The sequence below is a fragment of the Haliaeetus albicilla genome, chromosome 4 (assembly GCF_947461875.1).
Source record: "Haliaeetus albicilla chromosome 4, bHalAlb1.1, whole genome shotgun sequence".
NCBI lineage: Eukaryota > Metazoa > Chordata > Aves > Accipitriformes > Accipitridae > Haliaeetus > Haliaeetus albicilla.
In genome coordinates, this window is record NC_091486.1 from 2,604,400 (window position 1) to 2,621,334 (window position 16,935).

Below are 16,935 nucleotides of genomic sequence, written 5' to 3' on the forward strand. Positions count from 1 at the left end.
TATATATAATCCCAGATTATATTTACTTATAAACCAGGTAAATTATCTATCCAAATGTTCTGTAGTTGTTGTGGAAGGAATATGTTCTTCTCACCTTGCTGGGTGCTTGTGTTCTGCAGGTATTGTACAAAGAGGACCTAGGGACAGGTATCCCAACACCTGTCACTCCAGAAATAGAGAGAGTCAAACGCAATCAAGAACACATTAGCTCGGTATTTAAAAAAAAAATAAATTATAACAACTTATTTTTGCATAACATCCTAACATATAATCTCTTTTTCTTCAATCGTTTAGAATGTCACCCTGCTCCTGTCTTTTCCCTGGCAGTATTTTTAACTCATTTATATTTCACCTCTTGGTGCTTTAACTTTTTTTGGTGATTTACAACTTTACATGCATTTCTTTTAAGAACCAAAACTGGAAGTAAGCCGTGAAATTAACATGATGTTTCTCTCCATGTTTGTTTTATCTTAACGCTTTATCTTCTAGTATCTGTAGTCATATATTTACAAAATAATCAACCATCAGCCTCTTCCTTAATATTTGCCTCTAAAACAAGTGTGAAATTAATTAAAAAGTGATCCTAACGCTAAACATAACTCACAAAATAGTCATATTTAATGGTTTTGCCTGTGTTGAGTGTTCTTTTTGTGGAAACTTTCTTGTACCTCACAGGTGTTATACAAAGAGGGCTTAGGGACTGGCATCCCAACACCGGTTACTCCAGAGATGGAGAGAGTGAAACGTAATCAAGAGAACATTAGCTCGGTATTGCTAAATAAAACAAAACCTACCATTTCAAATGCAAATCAAATCCCTTTAACTTCTCCATACTAAATTTTTCTTTCAATTGTTTGTTGAACTTTGAACAACCCTTTCTTAATCAAATCACTAAAACCCTGTCAGTATCTTTATATTTTAATTTTTCACTCAATCTAATGTAATTGTCATTAAATTGTTCCAGCTGTGAGATTTTAACCTCACTTACTTAAAGTAGTTAAGCAGTACCTTATTTTATTTCCCAGTGAAATAGTAGTAGTCTGAGTGATGTCACCCTCCTCCTCAGTAACCAAGTCAATCCTTCTCACAGTCTTCAGACTCACCACACTGGTTGCACTGCAAATGAAAAATGAACTCTTAACAATTCTTGAAGCAAAGCAATCTAATGCAACTAGCGTGTGCTGTCTCTTTTCCTGTTTTTGTTATGTTGGGTGCTTTCTTATATCCTACAGGTCTTTGTAAGAAAACCTGGGTGGTATCCTCATATCACTGCAATATGAAAAAGTAATGAAAATTGCATATATAAGGAAAAAATTACTGTAGTAATGAATTTCTATCCAGATTGTTTCTACTCCTAACACGTTCCAGTCAAATGACCATTATGTCATAATTTTGTTCTATATTTCTGTTTTAATTAGAGCAGCTAACAACCAGTTTTAACTCACTCTGACCCAATTCAGACATGACAGATATGAAATTCAGTCCTGACTTGAGATTAATAGGACAGTTCAGAGAAGCCACTGTTGTTAAACGTTTTGCTACATTTAATTGTCTCTGAGGTAATGTAATTTATGCTGGTGACCCTGTTTAGAAGTCTTAGAGGCAAAGCTGATCATGCAAGATCTTTTGTTTCAGTAAGGAAACTCCTTTGCAAAAGAGTTTTCAGGTAGCTTGGCTCAAGCTATGCTTTGCACAGAACACTCCTGCAGTTCTTGCTGGCATTATCTGTGTGCACCCAGGTGGGATGACAACAAACCTCATAGTAATACTAGTGGATTACTTTGACTGACTTTTTTTTGCTAGCCTTTGAACAAGGCTGACAAAACTCTATTATTTTTCATACTTTGAAGTTTTGCTATATTAAATTACTTGTTTTCTCTCTCTCTCCTCCCTGTCCTCTTTCCTTTTCTTTTTTTTTTTTTTTTTTAATACTTCCCTGTTGCCACACAGGTGTTGTACAAAGAGGGGCTGGGGATTGGAACCCCAGTACCTGTAACTCCTGAGATGGAGAGGGTCAAACGCAATCAAGAAAACTTTAGCTCGGTATTTTTTTGTCATTTAAGAAAAAAGTTCCCTATAACTACTTAACACCTGTAAATTTTCTACTCTCTCTAATTAACTTAGAAACATCCCCTTTCTGCTATTAAATTTTTTCGTCATTGTTATTTATATTTTATGTACTTATTTTATAAAAGACTTTTTAAATAATCATGATACTTGATGCTTCATGTCCTTTAATTTTTAAAGCTTTTTTTGTGAAGCTTAAGGTATTTTGCATTTTTAAAAAACACTGGCTTTTTTTATTTGCATAATTCCATTCCTCTAACGCCTTATCATTCTGTTGAAGCATATCTAAGAATTAGGATGCAGTTATTTCTAGCTGTCAGACGTGCTCTGAATTTATCACAATTGTTAACTGTTTTATACTTCCTAATTTTTCCTGCATTCGAGTATATTTAGTGGGCACAAAAATTATACGTGTTACCTCCACCAAATGCAGTATTTTTTTTTTGTTCTTAACGTTTTTTAAACTCCCATGTTACCATATAGGTGTTATACAAAGAGGATCTGGGGACAGGAACCCCAACACCTGTCACTCCTGAGATTGAAAGAGTCAAACGCAATCAAGAGAACTTTAGCTCGGTATTTTTCTTAATTTGAAAAGCAGCAATTTCCCTTTTAACCTATTTTAAAATAATTTTAACACCCCCAAAAATACTCTTCTATTTCCCTGTAATCAATTTACACAAAGAAGAATATCCTGTTCCCCATGTTTTGACATTTTTCCTCCATAATTGTTACTTACGTAGTTTTGATTAGATCATCTTACTAATGATAACTTTTAGATGCTGTGTTTCCATCTTTCTTTTGACTCCGAACATATTTTTTTCGTCTTTAATTCCTGCTTTTCCTTTTGTTAATCACTTCAATCCTTGGTTGATGTTTTTTTTCTCCTGGTTTTACCACATATAAAAACTAAACTATTTATTGCCTGATACGAATCTGTGGAAAAGATCTCAGTATAACAGTGCTCTGATACATGCCAGTGTAACCTGCAGTGATGTTTATGGAATGCGTAAATGAAACAGAATTGTTTTCTTTATTCCTTCTGCATTGTATTTGATGCCTTCTTCCTTTAGAGAGTCTTTAATATTGTTGCACAGAGACAGTGGCCCAAATCTCCAGCTGGTGTAAACTGCTCTATATAGGTTGGTAACAAAAGTTTGCAGGGTAAAAAAATTAGTAGCATTAGGATGTTTCTTGGGGTGAGGAAAGTGTCATGTAAAATAGGAGAACACTAGTAATTATAATTTCTCAGGGACCATTTTCACACATATGCCTTTATTATGATCACATCTCTGTGTCCTTCCTGTAATAAGCAAGCTAGATTCTTTGATGATAAACTGTGGACAATAAGTATTGTTTCACTTGGGGGAATGGATGACTCTTCATTGAGGGGTGTGTATTCCTTTCAGGAAGGCACATTAGGACCTGGTCCTCTTATGACTCAAGTACAGTCAGGAAAAATTGACCTCACTGCTGGTGAAAAGACAATAATATACTTCATTATAATTGATATAAGACCTTAATCTTCTAAATACTCGCCAGTTTTAAATGCCCACCTTGAGAAGCTCTTAAGCAAGTCAGGAAGGTATTCTAGCAGTCTGGTAGAAGTCATACCAGTGTATTAGTGTTTAACTCTTATCATCAGAGTTTTAAATTAGTTTTTTATTTTTATGGATTTTTTTAGTCCCTATGTTTATTCAGGGCATCTCAGAAAAACATCTTTCATGTTCTGCGTGTTCTCTCAGCAAGCTGCGTGTTACTGTTGTTTGCTTGTTCTTTTTTCTTTTTTTAATATAGCCATGTTACCCCACAGGTGTTGTACAAAGAGGATCTGGGGACAGGAACCCCAACACCTGTCACTCCTGAGATTGAAAGAGTTAAACGCAATCAAGAAAACTTTAGCTCGGTATTTTTTAATTTGAAAAGCAGAAAGTTACCTTTTAATCTATTTTTAAAAACTTTTAACAACAACAAAAAAAATCTTGCTCCCTTGTAATCAACTTACACAAAAAATAATATCCTGGTCCCTTTGAGATTTTTTTTCTTCTTTCTAATTGTTACTTACATCATTCTTGTTGCTCTTTTTTTATTACATCATCTTAATAACTTTTAGTTCCACCTTTCTTTTGAGTTTGATTATCTCTTCCCCCCCCCCCCCCCCCCCCCTTAAACAACCTGTTTTCCTTTTCTTAGTCACAACAATCCTTAGTTTTGTTTTGTGTGGTGGGTTTTTTTTTCCTGATTTTACTTACTTTATATACAAGAACTAAACTATTCAGCACGTGATACAAATCTGTGAAAATGACCTCAGTATAACAGTGCTCTAATACATGCTAGTGTAACCTGCTGTGATGTTTATAGAATGGGTAAATGAAACAGAGTTGATTTCTGTGTTCCTTTAGTGTTGTATTTGATACTTTCTGCCTTTAGGAAGTCTTTAATGGTCTATTGTTGCACAGACAGTTTGTCTATACAGCTCCTGAGAAGCAAATAGAGAAGGTATTCTAGCTTTCTGCCAAAAGGCATTGCAGAGTATTAGCATTTAGCTGTATAGTTTTGAGGTGCATTTTAATTTTTCTCTTTTATTCCAAGCTTTGGCTCGGAGCGACCTCGAAAAACATTCAGTCTGTTTTCTCAGCAAGCTATGTGGGTTACTGTTGTTTGCTTGTTCCTTTTTACTTTTTTTAATATAGCCATGTTACCCTACAGGTGTTGTACAAAGAGGATCTGGGGACAGGAACCCCAATACCTGTCACTCCTGAGGTTGAGAGAGTCAAACGCAATCAAGAACACATTAGCTCGGTATTTTGTGGAGGAAAAGAAGTATTCCCTTTAACTCCACTTAAACAGACCTTTTTAACCTATATTAAAATTGGACAATTCCACTCCTTACGTCCATGTTAATCAACTTACAAAAACATCCTTTCTTCTTCACTGTATTATATTTTCCAATATTACTGACCTAACACTTCTTCATATATGTAATTATTTACATGATCCTAAATATTTTTAACCATTTTGCTCCCTGTTCCAACTTCCTTTTTCTTTTGTATGTGGGGTGTTTTTTTTTTTAAATCCTGTCGGTTTCCTGGTTTAATGCTGTTATTATAGAAGAGGGAGGGTCTGACTTTCTAGCACGCTTCCGTGATAGTCTAAAAGCTCTCCTCCACCATGAAAATATATTTGACCTAAGAGGCTTCTGTGTTGGATTTGTCACACCTGCTAAGATAAAACCATAGACTTCTTTGCCTTCAGACCCTCACGGGTGCAATCCAGTCTGCGTTGCTTCCAGGAGTAGCTTTTAGGGTACATTAGAGCAGGCTGAGCTCCAGCACACTCAAATATTTGACTTCATGTTGGATGTAATTATTATTGAGTTGTGATTATGTTTTTGGATGCTTCTTGTTACTACACAGGTGTTGTACAAAGAAAGCGTGGGGACTGGAACCCCCACCCCTATCACTCCAGAGATGGAGAGGGTCAAACGCAATCAAGAAATCTGTAGCTCGGTACTTTGCTAAGAAAAAAAGTTCCCTTTAATGCTATTTAAAAGAACATTTTAACAGTTTTAATAATGGATGTTGTAACACTTGTTCCAAAATAATGCCAACCCTGATTCTAAAGCAGCTTACAGAAGTGATTACTTCTTACTCATGTCTTACTGTGGTTTACAGCAGTGACTTTAACTTCTTGCAGTTTTTACTGTTTTTTAAGAATGATTTTAATGCCCTATTCTAATCATAAAAACATTTAACAAACCCATTTTTTCTGCAATGCTGATGTTCTTTTTTTTTTTTTAAAAAAGATGATAATTTACAAATTCATAACATCCTCAGCCCCTCAATATGGTTATGTTTGTGGTTTCATTTATGTAGTACTTACTTACACTATTTGTTACGAGTGATCCTGTAGTTAAAAAGCCAGTATGTCAACCCTACTTCTCTAGTAAAATATTGCTAAGTACCTTCTTAAAAAATATAAATAATATCTAGGCCCCGAGAAAATAAATACAAGAAAAAAATGGCTTAGGCTTTAAGTTTGTTTATGGCTAGCTTTTTATTTATTGTTGCTTTCTTTGGCTCCTTTCTTATGTCTCATAGGTGTTGTATAAAGAAAACATAGGGAAAGCAACCCCAACACCTGTCACTCCTGAGATGGAGAGAGTCAAACGCAATCAAGAAATCATTAGCTCGGTATTTTTAACAGGAAACCAGTTCCTAAAGATCTGAATGAAGTGTTTAACATAACTGTAGTGGTTTAGTAATCTGTGCTTTCTAACTTCATAAAATGAATCTGCCATGTAGCATAAACCTCCTACCTTCTGTGCTTACAAACAAATCGTAGATCTTCTATTTAACACTGTATGAACCTGCTAGAACTAGGTTTGATCTATTTTGGATGGGTATTGTTTCTCTGCAACTTTTTTTAACCCTTTCTTACTACAAGTGTGCTTTCATGCAGAGTTAATTCCATACAGGGACTATTTCTGCATCCTTGTAGATTAATGGCAAAGCTCCCATTGCTTCTTTTGGGAACAGCATTGTGCCCCAAATCTAACCCTTTCTAAGTGTAATGACTCAAAAGCTATATTTTGTGTTGGTTTGGGTTTGGGTTTTGTTTCTTTTTGTTGGTGGTGCCTTTTTAATGATGTTTGGATACTCCCTTGTATCTTGTAGGTTTTGTACAAAGAAAATGTGGGGAAAGTGACCCCAACACCAATCACTCCAGAGATGGAGAGAGTCAAACGCAATCAAGAAATCATTAGCTCGGTACCTTAAAATAGATATATTTCTTTTTTCCTTTTTGCTTATATCTTAATAAAGTAACATTCTAACTACCTACTGAAAGTTGATTTTAATATAAAAAATAGATATATTTGTTTCTGCAAATTAATCCTCCTCTTCTAAAATAAAATTACTTTAGTGTTAGCAGTCTGATCCAGAAATGGAGGCCTTTTCTACAACTCGGTTTGTGTACCTGTGGGCTCTATCCAGACAATATTAAGAGCTTAGCATCCTTTGGTGAAGATATTCAGGTGTGTCTCTATGCTTAGTGTTTAAGCTTTCATTGGCTTTTCAGGGGTATTTGACTTTAGCAAAAACCAAACAAGAAACCCAACCACCCCACCCTGAACAATCCCCCCTCTCTGACCTGTATTGCTGTCACAGGTGACTTAGGATGCTTTAAACAGAGTAACACAAAAGGAAGGACTGTTCCTGTTCTGGGTGGTCTATCAGCAATAGCTTTTAGGTGGCCTGATGGACTGGGGAGATGTGTAGGTGTAAAGCTGCAGTGATACCAGACACCCATCCTCAACGCCCTTCTTTATTTGGCTGCCTAATGTCAGTGCGGCAACAGAACTCCCTCCTCCCTCCCAAAAAGGTCCCAAAAAGGTCACGAATTCCTTCAAATACAGATAAAACAGCAGATACCACTTCTTAAATAGTTTTCTAGGGCCACGGGCAGCTTGCCCCAGCTTATGGAGCCATCGTCATAGTTGTAGCTGGATAGAGCCCTTCTTTGTTAACCAGAAAAATAACAAGCTTTTCTTCTACAGTTTATTTTTCTTACCCTTCCTTACAGCAGTAGATGTTTGGCTTTTGTGCAGTGCTGCATATCATAATCAGTCGTGACTTTTTTTTGAAATTTGATAACAAAGTAATGATTTGTGTTCAAAGCCGTTTGATTTTGGGGTGTTCTAAGATACCGGATACATCTTCTGTATCCCACAGGTGTTGTACAAAGAAAACTTGGGGCGAGCAACCCCCACACCTATCACTCCAGAGATGGAGAGAGTCAAACGCAATCAAGAACAGATTAGCTCGGTATTGTCTGGAAGAAGTAAAGGGGATGATAGAGCACTTTTTTTTTTTTTTTTTCAAATAACTTAAGTCTGCTTGGTTTTATTTAACCCTCTAATTTTTTTTCCCCTCAAACTTAGAAAGTCATCTCAAACTTACAGTACTTAAAAGATTTTTTTTTTTGTCAATTAACTTTTTAATACTATTTTTCCTCTGACTTTTTTTTTTCTTTCATAATGGATGGTGTTTACTCTAAACCCCGTAACATTACAGTTTTGAATTCATACATTTGTGACTCTGAGTTACTTTGTGATCTGTAGGTTGTATACAAAGAAGGCTTAGGGAAGGCAACACCTACACCGGTCACTCCAGAGATGGAGAGAGTCAAACGCAATCAAGAACAGATTAGCTCGGTATTGTCTGGAAGAAGTAAAGGGGATGATAGAGTGCTTTTTTTTTTTTTAATAACTTAAGTCTGCTTGGTTTTATTTAACCCTCTAATTTTTTTCCCCTCAAACGTAGAAAGTAATCTTGAACTTATAGTACTTAAAAGATTTTTTTTTTGTCAATTAACTTTTTAATACTATTTTTCCTCTGACCTTTTTGTTTTTTCTCCTTTCATAATGGGTGGTGTTTACTCTAAACCCCGTAACATTACAGTTTTGAATTCATACATTTGTGACTCTGAGTTACTTTGTGATCTGTAGGTTGTATACAAAGAAGGCTTAGGGAAGGCAACACCTACACCGGTCACTCCAGAGATGGAGAGAGTCAAACGCAATCAAGAGCACATTAGCTCGGTACTGAAAGAAGACAGACAACCACCTTATATTAAAAATAACCATTCTGAACAAAAACTCCACTTCTAGTTTAACCTTATTTTCTCAGTTTTCCTTATTTTTGCCTATTTTTCAGTTTGATTTTTACCTTTTGCTCTAGCAAATAACTTCTTAGATGCTTTATTTCCCAAGATCTTTTCTACCCCTGCAGTGATGAGTATGCTTAAACAATAACACCATTTACAGAATGAGCTATTAATTATTCCAGTCTGACTTGTGGACACCTTTTTGTACACTGTAGGTTTTGTACAAGGAACATCTGGCAAAAGGAACTCCAACACCAATGACTCCAGAGATGGAGAGAGCTAAACGCAATCAAGAAAACATCAGCTCGGTATGTTCTATTCAGCCAATAAATGAAAATATATTAAAAAGTAACATTTCAATCCCTGAAATCCTTACTCAAATTAACAGTGCAGGTGTTAACATAACTACCTAGCTACCTAGTTTGGAAATATGAAGTAACCATACTAAAATAAAATCCTTTAATACTTGCTTTTTACTTTCTGCTGCAATTGAGTATTTCTTTCTGTGTGATTAAGTGCTTTAGTGTAGGATTGGGTTTTTTTTTTAAATACCAGTTGAATTTCAAGTAATGCTGCATTCAAGTCTCATGCTAATATCTTCTGTTTTTACTGGTCTTATACTGTATGACAGATAAAATGATCATTCTTCAGTAACAGTATATTTTGTTAGATTTCTGACATTCTATATAAAAATAAGACAAACCTGGAAATAGCCTTTTTTAGGCCCTTCTTTGCTAACCTGTTACTCCAGAGGTAAATCCTGACATACCCCATCTTGTAAATACTCTACGATTCTGTGATATGTTATGTATATAAATAGTTTGGGTTGGAAGGAACCTTTAAAGGTCATCTAGTCCAACCTCCCTGCCATGGGCAGGGACATCTTCAACTAGATCAGGTAGCTCAGAGCCCCGTCCAACCTGACCTTGAATGTTGTACAGTCTCTGCAAATGTTTACAGAAGCATGATGCAACTGTTATCACTCAAAACCAAAACTACAAGCCCAGCAAAAATTGTAGTATTTCAATGATAAATACAGGTCAAATTATGTTGTCTGTTTCACATGGATAACTTCACTAAAGTCAGTGAGGTGTATGTCAAATATATGAAAATAGTACCTAGAACATTATTACTGCATTACCTCTACCTGTTGTTACAAGGTTAAAAAAGGTAAGCATCTTTTAGTTAATAAAAGGAACGTTTGGGATCAAGTCCAGAGCTGTCCATGTCTTATAATTATGAAAAAGAATTTTGCTTTGCATTCTAATGTTATTCACTACCACAGCTCCTGCTTTTTTTTTTTTTTTTTTTTTTTTTTCCTTTGCCAGACTGGTTCACTACAGCTCATTCCTCATGATGCAGAAGTAGTTTTGTGCCCTGTGCTCACTTCCTTTCTCTCATCTGGCAGGTTCTTTATTCAGATAGTTTCCGAAAACAAGTACAAGGCAAAGCTGCGTATGTGTTGGATACACCTGAAATGCGGCGTGTACGAGAGACCCAGAAACATATCTCTACGGTAAGAGCATTTATAGACATATTTTTAAATTGGCAAGTGATTTAAATAAAAAATAACCTTGTTCCTGAGACAATCTGGGGTTGGCAGCTCAAGGACAATGTATATATACTAAGTTTGGTTACCCTAATTCTTAAATACTAAAGGCAAGAGTGACTGCAGGAAAGGCATGTTTGGGATTAGGCTCTCTCATTGTTCCTTGGATTGGAAAAAGCAAAAGTTCAGAACAGCAGTGTACCTCTCTACCAGAAATTCACCTGAGGTAAGCAGGAATAAAAATTATTCATCAAAGCTACAGAGAACAGACATCTCATTTTAAATTGCAGGTGAAATACCATGAAGATTTTGAGAAAAGCAAAGGTAGTTTCACACCTGTAGTTACTGACCCCATTACAGAACGTGTGAAAAAGAACATGCAGGACTTCAGTGACATTAGCTATAGGGGCATTCAAAGGCGAGTAGTAGAAATGGAGCGAAAGCGTGTGGACCAGGATCAAGAGAATCTCACAGGTAAGCAGAACCTAGGTTTTATAATCACCCAAGTACTACTTTTATACAAAACACAAGCTGACCTTGCCGAGTTGTTTTATTTAAGCTCAGCCATATCAATTCAAATTTGTCATTACTTAGAGATGATGTTTTTATCGAAGTCCATTTTGAAAATATTCTCTTATAGCAGCTGTAAATCACCTTTGGTCTGCTTGTCCCATTCTGCCCAACTTTATAATCTAACCCTAGACTTACATTTCTTTCTTACATTTTTAACTTCTTCTCTATGCATACTAGAGAAATATCTTGGCTTACCTGACGTAGATTAAATAAAAAAAAAAAAGCCTAATCTGTGCTATAGATTTGAGAAACACAGATTTATGAAATAATGCTTTCCCTTTTCTGATATACTTTTACTCTGATTCAGGACAGACATGTGCTGCTCAAGCTCTCTAAAAAGCTGCTTGAGCTACAGCTTCTCCTCAGAAAATGCTATTTCTCTTTCAGGTCTTCGCGTGTGGCGCACTAATCCCGGGTCAGTCTTTGACTACGACCCAGCAGAAGACAATATTCAGTCCAGAAGCTTACATATGATCTCTGGTTTGTTCCGTAGGCTGTACTGTTTGTGCGAAATAGGTTTTATACTTGTGCACGTGCAATCATTAAAACTGGTAGCTTGGGGATACTAGCGCACAGCTTAGTGCTCAACCTATGCAAGAACACAGGTGCAGACTTACATGCGGACTTCACACCTTGTTAAACAGAGCTGAGGTTTCAACAGTTACACAGTTCTTGTAAGAATTAATGGTAACTAGAGAAGTTGTCTATAGCTCTTCTTCAGCAGCATACGTAAATGTAGCTAGATGTTTAATATAGCTATTTCTCAAAAAATACGTTGTTAATCTTACTATAAAGTGATCTAATACAGGCATGAAGAGCATTGTTTATATGATCCAAAGATAGCATGATCCAGTTGCTTACTTGTAACATGTGCTTCCTTTTTAAATAACTAAAAATACTGCTTCTCAGTTACTTCTTTTTTTAAACTCCTTTCCTGCTAATTGTTTGAGAAGAGATGTATCCTGAATGAAACTTTTGAAAGTAGATAGCACTAAAAGGGAAGAAGGTTGGAGAAAGAAAAAAAAAAATCTGAACATTAAAGGTAACAGGGACATAGTAACTGTGCCTTTTTGAGTAGAACTTCAAATATTTTTTAAAAGCACTGGCAAATACCATTGAGTAACCATAAAAATAGACTGTGATTAATTCACTTTTTGCCATAAACTGTAAAACACAGTAACCAATTCTGCTTAGCACGCATGGGGCTTGGTCAGTTTTCTACTCAATACAACCACTTCTACGGGTATGGTAATAAGGGGTAGAGTGCTTTGGTTATTTTTACAGAATATGTATGCACACATGTAGATGTATAAAGTAACTTGTATATGTGTGTGTACATGTGTATTTTTATGTGTGTTTCTCTGTACAAAACAAAGCCATGAATCTGTTCCCACTGCCTTCTCCTTGCAGTCCAAGCCCAGCGCCGCAGCCGGGAGCACTCCCGCTCTGCCAGTGCCTTGAGCCTGAGTGGTGGCGATGAAAAATCTGAACCCTCGGACGGCGCCGATCAACATTTGTCCTACTACAGCAACGGGGGCTTCTTTGCCACAACTACAGCAGGTACGAGGAGAACAAAGATGCCATTTATTCACGTATGAGGGCAAATGGTATCCAGGCCATCAGGCAAGGCAGTACTGATCACTGGCTCATGTTCAGTAATTCCTTTAGCCAGGAAAAAAAAGCATGAAAGTACACCTGCAAAATGTTGAGTTATGGACTTAACTAACAGAGGTAAAGTTGTATTTCAGTAGGTAAAAGGCAGATTTGACCCACCTAATGACCTATCCCCTGATCTTTATTCAGAGCAATCTAACCCTATTGCCAGTTCTGCAATAAACAACACACAATGTATTTTCCTTTTCTAGTGGGCTACAAACATGCTAAAACCATAGAGTTACCACAGCAACGGTCATCGTCAGTTGCCACCCAGCAAACAACGGTATCATCGGTTCCTTCTCACCCCTCTACTGCTGGTGTAAGTAGCATTGATCGGTTGTATTGACACACAATCCCATGCTTGCGGCAGGAGTTAAATCTGAGTACCTACCAAAGGTGCACAGCCCTGGAGGTCTCCAGTAGCTGGTGGTGCATGCTCCATCATGCAGATGATGTTAATCCAGGATTGAGAACCCACTGGGCTGAAGCTTGGTACAAAACTAGGTGAAGGAGTAACATTCACTGAAGTGGGATAGACCCTCACCTGTTCTTGAAAACTTTACATTAATGCTTCTTCCTACTCCTGAGACTGAGTCTTAGAGTAGATATATGGCAATGGATATAGCATCACCTCCCCACAAGATCTGCTGGGAGGCAACACCTTGAAGTTATGGCTGGAACCACCTGGAGCCGATACTGCTCAAATATGCTCTGAAAACATTTTGTTCAGCTTCAGTGTCACTAAAACACACAGGCTCTAACCTAAGGTAATGTGGTACTCTAGGTAGCTAAGGTATTTAGTTATTGAGAAGGAACATTTTGTGATCTGAAACAAGATTGAAAAGATCAGCCAGGCACAGCCATCAGTCATACTTTCAGCATACTGAAATGAGTCAAAACCTAACTTGCCCTTAGCCTGCTCTTAGATTTTGATTCTTGCCAACAGCTATGGCTGTCAGTGCTGACAGCAGGGGTATATAAATGTGTGTCTCATTTTTTTGCCCCCTCCCCTCTCCTTTCTTAAAACCCACAGAAGACCTACCGGGCCATGTATGACTATATGGCAGCTGATGCTGATGAGGTTTCCTTCAAAGATGGTGACACAATTGTAAACGTACAAGCAATTGATGAAGGCTGGATGTATGGGACTGTCCAGAGAACCGGCAAGACTGGCATGCTGCCAGCCAACTATGTAGAAGCTGTCTAAACCAAAGCACGTCTATGCATAAAGTGTTATCTGCATGGCACAGACATACCGGCACATCTTAAAATGTAAGCCTTAGAAAAGGGTTTGTAACACTTTTTCCAAAGTGCCTTACCGTCTTCCATGTTGATAGTGCCTTATGAACCATGATGTGGGCAAAAAAAACCAAACCAGGAAAAAAAAAATAACTGCAGAGCAAAACAGTCTTGAAACATCCTTGAAAAATGTTTTTGAGAATTACCTGTAAACACACTACTAGGCATTGCTCATGAGAACTGTATTTCTTCCAGTGTCAAAAAAACCTCCCCAAACTGTAAACATTGCCTGGACTTTCAAACATTTCAACACCACATACCATCACAGTGTTTAACTATGCTACAACTGCAATCCAGTTCAGCATCTCTGAAATTCTATCATCTATACATGTACTTAAGACTACAACTCCCAAGTATTACTTTATTCATTCATTCTCCCATAAAGAGAGTATTTTTATGGTCTATTCTAAACTGTTTGAATGTATTCACTTCTTTTCCATATAAGCAACATTTAAGCTTAGTATCTCAAACCAATGTCTAGCCAGGGGCGGTTAACAAACCAACCAACCCAAAACCAAAAGCCTCTCCTTCTGCTTGCTGAGCTGTTATGCATGTGTTTTCCATGCAACTGTTCTGGGGTCAAAAGCTGTTATTACTTGTAAATTAGTGACTAAATAAAGCTAATGTTTCTGCAGTATGTTCGATGTATTCACTCATGCTGAAGAGCAGGAATCAATCTCACAACAAACTGGCTTTGTTCAGAAAACTGTATTGAGAAAGGGAAAGAACCCAGAAGGTGATGGGGGATGCAACAGCCACAACAGAAGTTCAACCTGGAGGAGCTGTGAAGGAACTGGACAAACTGTGTCATACCTGAACAGCGGTTACCTGCCTCATCTGCTGAAACATCTGGTACCAGCCAGTCTCCAAGAACAGAAGTAGTAAGAAATCACTGTATACTGTGTCCAAGATGATAGACTAAAGGTTAAGAACAAGTTAACAATAGAGTTGCAACATTAACTCTGAGAACCTTTGTTCAAGGGGAATCACAGCACATCATGGTGTACACCACCAGCTTGAAAGGGAACCATCCTTCCTCAAAGCAGGATTCAGAATTGCCAGCACTGAAGGGCGTTAGTTAAACAAAGACATTAGCACCCTTTTGAGATGCGTTAGGAACATCCTTATCTGTACAGGTCACTGGATACAAAACAAACCTAAAGAGGCAGATTTGGAATCAAAATAACATTTTCAAGAAAACCAGAAAACCTACAGACAACTCATCACTGGCACTGTTCACATTATAGCTCCAAGACACCTCTTTGTCCTGTTCATTTGCTTCATGAGATGCAGGAACAGGGCAAAGAGTATCTAGAGTCCTGCTGACAAGATACTACCCCGTCCTTGAGGACCTGCTCCTACCTTAAGGCAGCAGCGATGACTTTCCAAGGTGCCTTCTAACCTCGTGAATCCAAAGCAATGCTGAGGGAAGGCTAAGCAGATCTGAAGGGGAAAAACAACTCAACCCAAAACCACCAAACTACAACACTAACAAGTTTGGGAACTATTTGCTGTTTTATTTGCCCATGTTTTAAGTTCTAAAACCACCTGCAGCAACTCCTTTCAATAAACGTCCATTTTGATAGCTACAGTACAATATATACAGATCAGATTTCCAGAGTAAAACCCAAGAACTCTCTCTGAAGGTCTCTGAGAAGCAGCAATGCATTCCATGCAGTTAAAACTCAAGATCATAAATTACTAACCAACATTTGCCATGATAAGTCTGTACATAATATACAATGAGCTCTTCTTATCAAATCCATTCATTTCCCCAAGGAAAAAGTCTTCTCCGCAGAAGGAGAACTACTGCAAGCAAAGAACATGGGAAAAAGCCTGAGAAGTTTTGCAAAGTCTTTTACCTGTAAGGGTACATTTCATTATCAGCTTCTTAGTGCGATTCTTACAAAAATACATGCAAAAATAGATGTCATCCAGTTGTCAAATACCAGGTTCCTGGACTGTTGCTGCCATAAGGAAGTAAGCACAGCTTATCTCAATATAAAATAATGCTGAAAATAGAGCCACTGCCTGTCAGAGTTTCAGCAACTTAAAAGGAAACAAACAGGGGCAGCAGATGAGCAGAGCTGCGAGATCTCTCTCTTACCAAATAGTAAGAGTTTGCAGCAGTAAGAACACTTCAGATTTGAAAAAAATAATTTAACTACTCTGTTGGTTTGGTTTCACAGTCTTTGCTATTGCACAGCTTTATCAAGTTTTCTTTCAAGTAGTGAAAGAAATATGCATAGCAATCCAATACAAATACCTCTAATAGGGAATAAACAATCCCACAAATTAGAACAACAATGACAAAAAACCCCGGAGGAAAAAAAAAACCACAATACCTTTTGCTCATATAGGTGTTAAAAAAAAAAATCTTCTATAGTACAAGATGCACACTTTAAGGAATAATTCACCAGTAAGAAAAGCAGTTTTTTGGGAAAATTTTTGTAACAAAATCCTCCTTACTTAGAAATGATAAACAACTAATCGGAACTTTCATGGGGTGGGGATTTCCAGCGGGACTGCAGGTTCTTCATGATACAGTTTGTCATGCCAACCAGTTTTTCTTGCATCTCAAAAAGTTGGCTCCCTGAATAGCTGTGAAGATCTTCGGAGGTCAGCTGAGCAGCAAGTGCATCAATCTGGCTCAGAAGATCTGCTGTGGGCTGGTCATTTGTATTCGCGACAACGGGTTCAATCAAATCTGAAAAGGAAGGAAAGTAGGGCAGTGCAGTCTATGCGTTTGGATTTAAATCTAAGCAGAATTATGCTGCAGCAGAATGGTACAGCTTTTGTACAAAATAACATATTCAAGCAGTCTACAAAGTATTTGTTCCACATAGTATGAGAGCTTCTGACAAAGGCAGCCCTCAGCACTCCATGCTACCCTTCTTTATGGTGACTTTCATTATATTTGATCACAATTCTATAATAAAACTAAGGACAGAAATGAAAGTATTTGATCCTATTCAGATACTGCCAGTGTTCTTCGAGACGTGTTATCCCAAAGTCCAACTTTTAAACTGGACAGCTAAGGAGAAGTTACTCCTGAGTTCTTTGTTCTCCAGTTAACCAAACGCTTCAAGTATCTTGTAGGAAGAACAAATATGGATTCCTCTGTT

At 37.3% G+C, this 16,935-nt stretch overlaps 2 protein-coding genes across 53 annotated transcripts in view; one reads left to right on the forward strand and one right to left on the reverse strand.

The window, feature by feature from the left end:
• The window catches only part of NEB (nebulin), a 130,168-nt gene extending 115,721 nt beyond the window's left edge, over positions 1-14,447 (forward strand). For 9 of the 50 annotated variants that reach the window (XM_069780649.1, XM_069780662.1, XM_069780661.1 and 6 more), the window contains 19 exons: positions 120-212; positions 676-768; positions 1,951-2,043; positions 2,551-2,643; positions 3,881-3,973; positions 4,777-4,869; positions 5,484-5,576; positions 6,168-6,260; positions 6,744-6,836; positions 7,800-7,892; positions 8,189-8,281; positions 8,576-8,668; positions 8,949-9,041; positions 10,142-10,249; positions 10,573-10,756; positions 11,243-11,335; positions 12,266-12,415; positions 12,721-12,830; positions 13,545-14,447. In XM_069780649.1, the coding sequence (XP_069636750.1) occupies positions 120-212; positions 676-768; positions 1,951-2,043; positions 2,551-2,643; positions 3,881-3,973; positions 4,777-4,869; positions 5,484-5,576; positions 6,168-6,260; positions 6,744-6,836; positions 7,800-7,892; positions 8,189-8,281; positions 8,576-8,668; positions 8,949-9,041; positions 10,142-10,249; positions 10,573-10,756; positions 11,243-11,335; positions 12,266-12,415; positions 12,721-12,830; positions 13,545-13,718 (2,028 nt within the window). In that variant the 3' untranslated portion in view covers positions 13,719-14,447. The remainder of the gene's footprint in view (positions 1-119; positions 213-675; positions 769-1,950; positions 2,044-2,550; positions 2,644-3,880; positions 3,974-4,776; positions 4,870-5,483; positions 5,577-6,167; positions 6,261-6,743; positions 6,837-7,799; positions 7,893-8,188; positions 8,282-8,575; positions 8,669-8,948; positions 9,042-10,141; positions 10,250-10,572; positions 10,757-11,242; positions 11,336-12,265; positions 12,416-12,720; positions 12,831-13,544) is intronic. The other 41 variants (XM_069780679.1, XM_069780680.1, XM_069780678.1 and 38 more) reach the window with 38 other exon arrangements.
• Positions 14,448-15,306: 859 nt separating this feature from the next.
• Positions 15,307-16,935, reverse strand: part of RIF1 (replication timing regulatory factor 1) — a 37,008-nt gene continuing 35,379 nt past the window's right edge. For all 3 annotated transcript variants that reach the window (XM_069780705.1, XM_069780704.1, XM_069780706.1), the window contains one exon: positions 15,307-16,517. In XM_069780705.1, the coding sequence (XP_069636806.1) occupies positions 16,297-16,517 (221 nt within the window). In that variant the 3' untranslated portion in view covers positions 15,307-16,296. The remainder of the gene's footprint in view (positions 16,518-16,935) is intronic.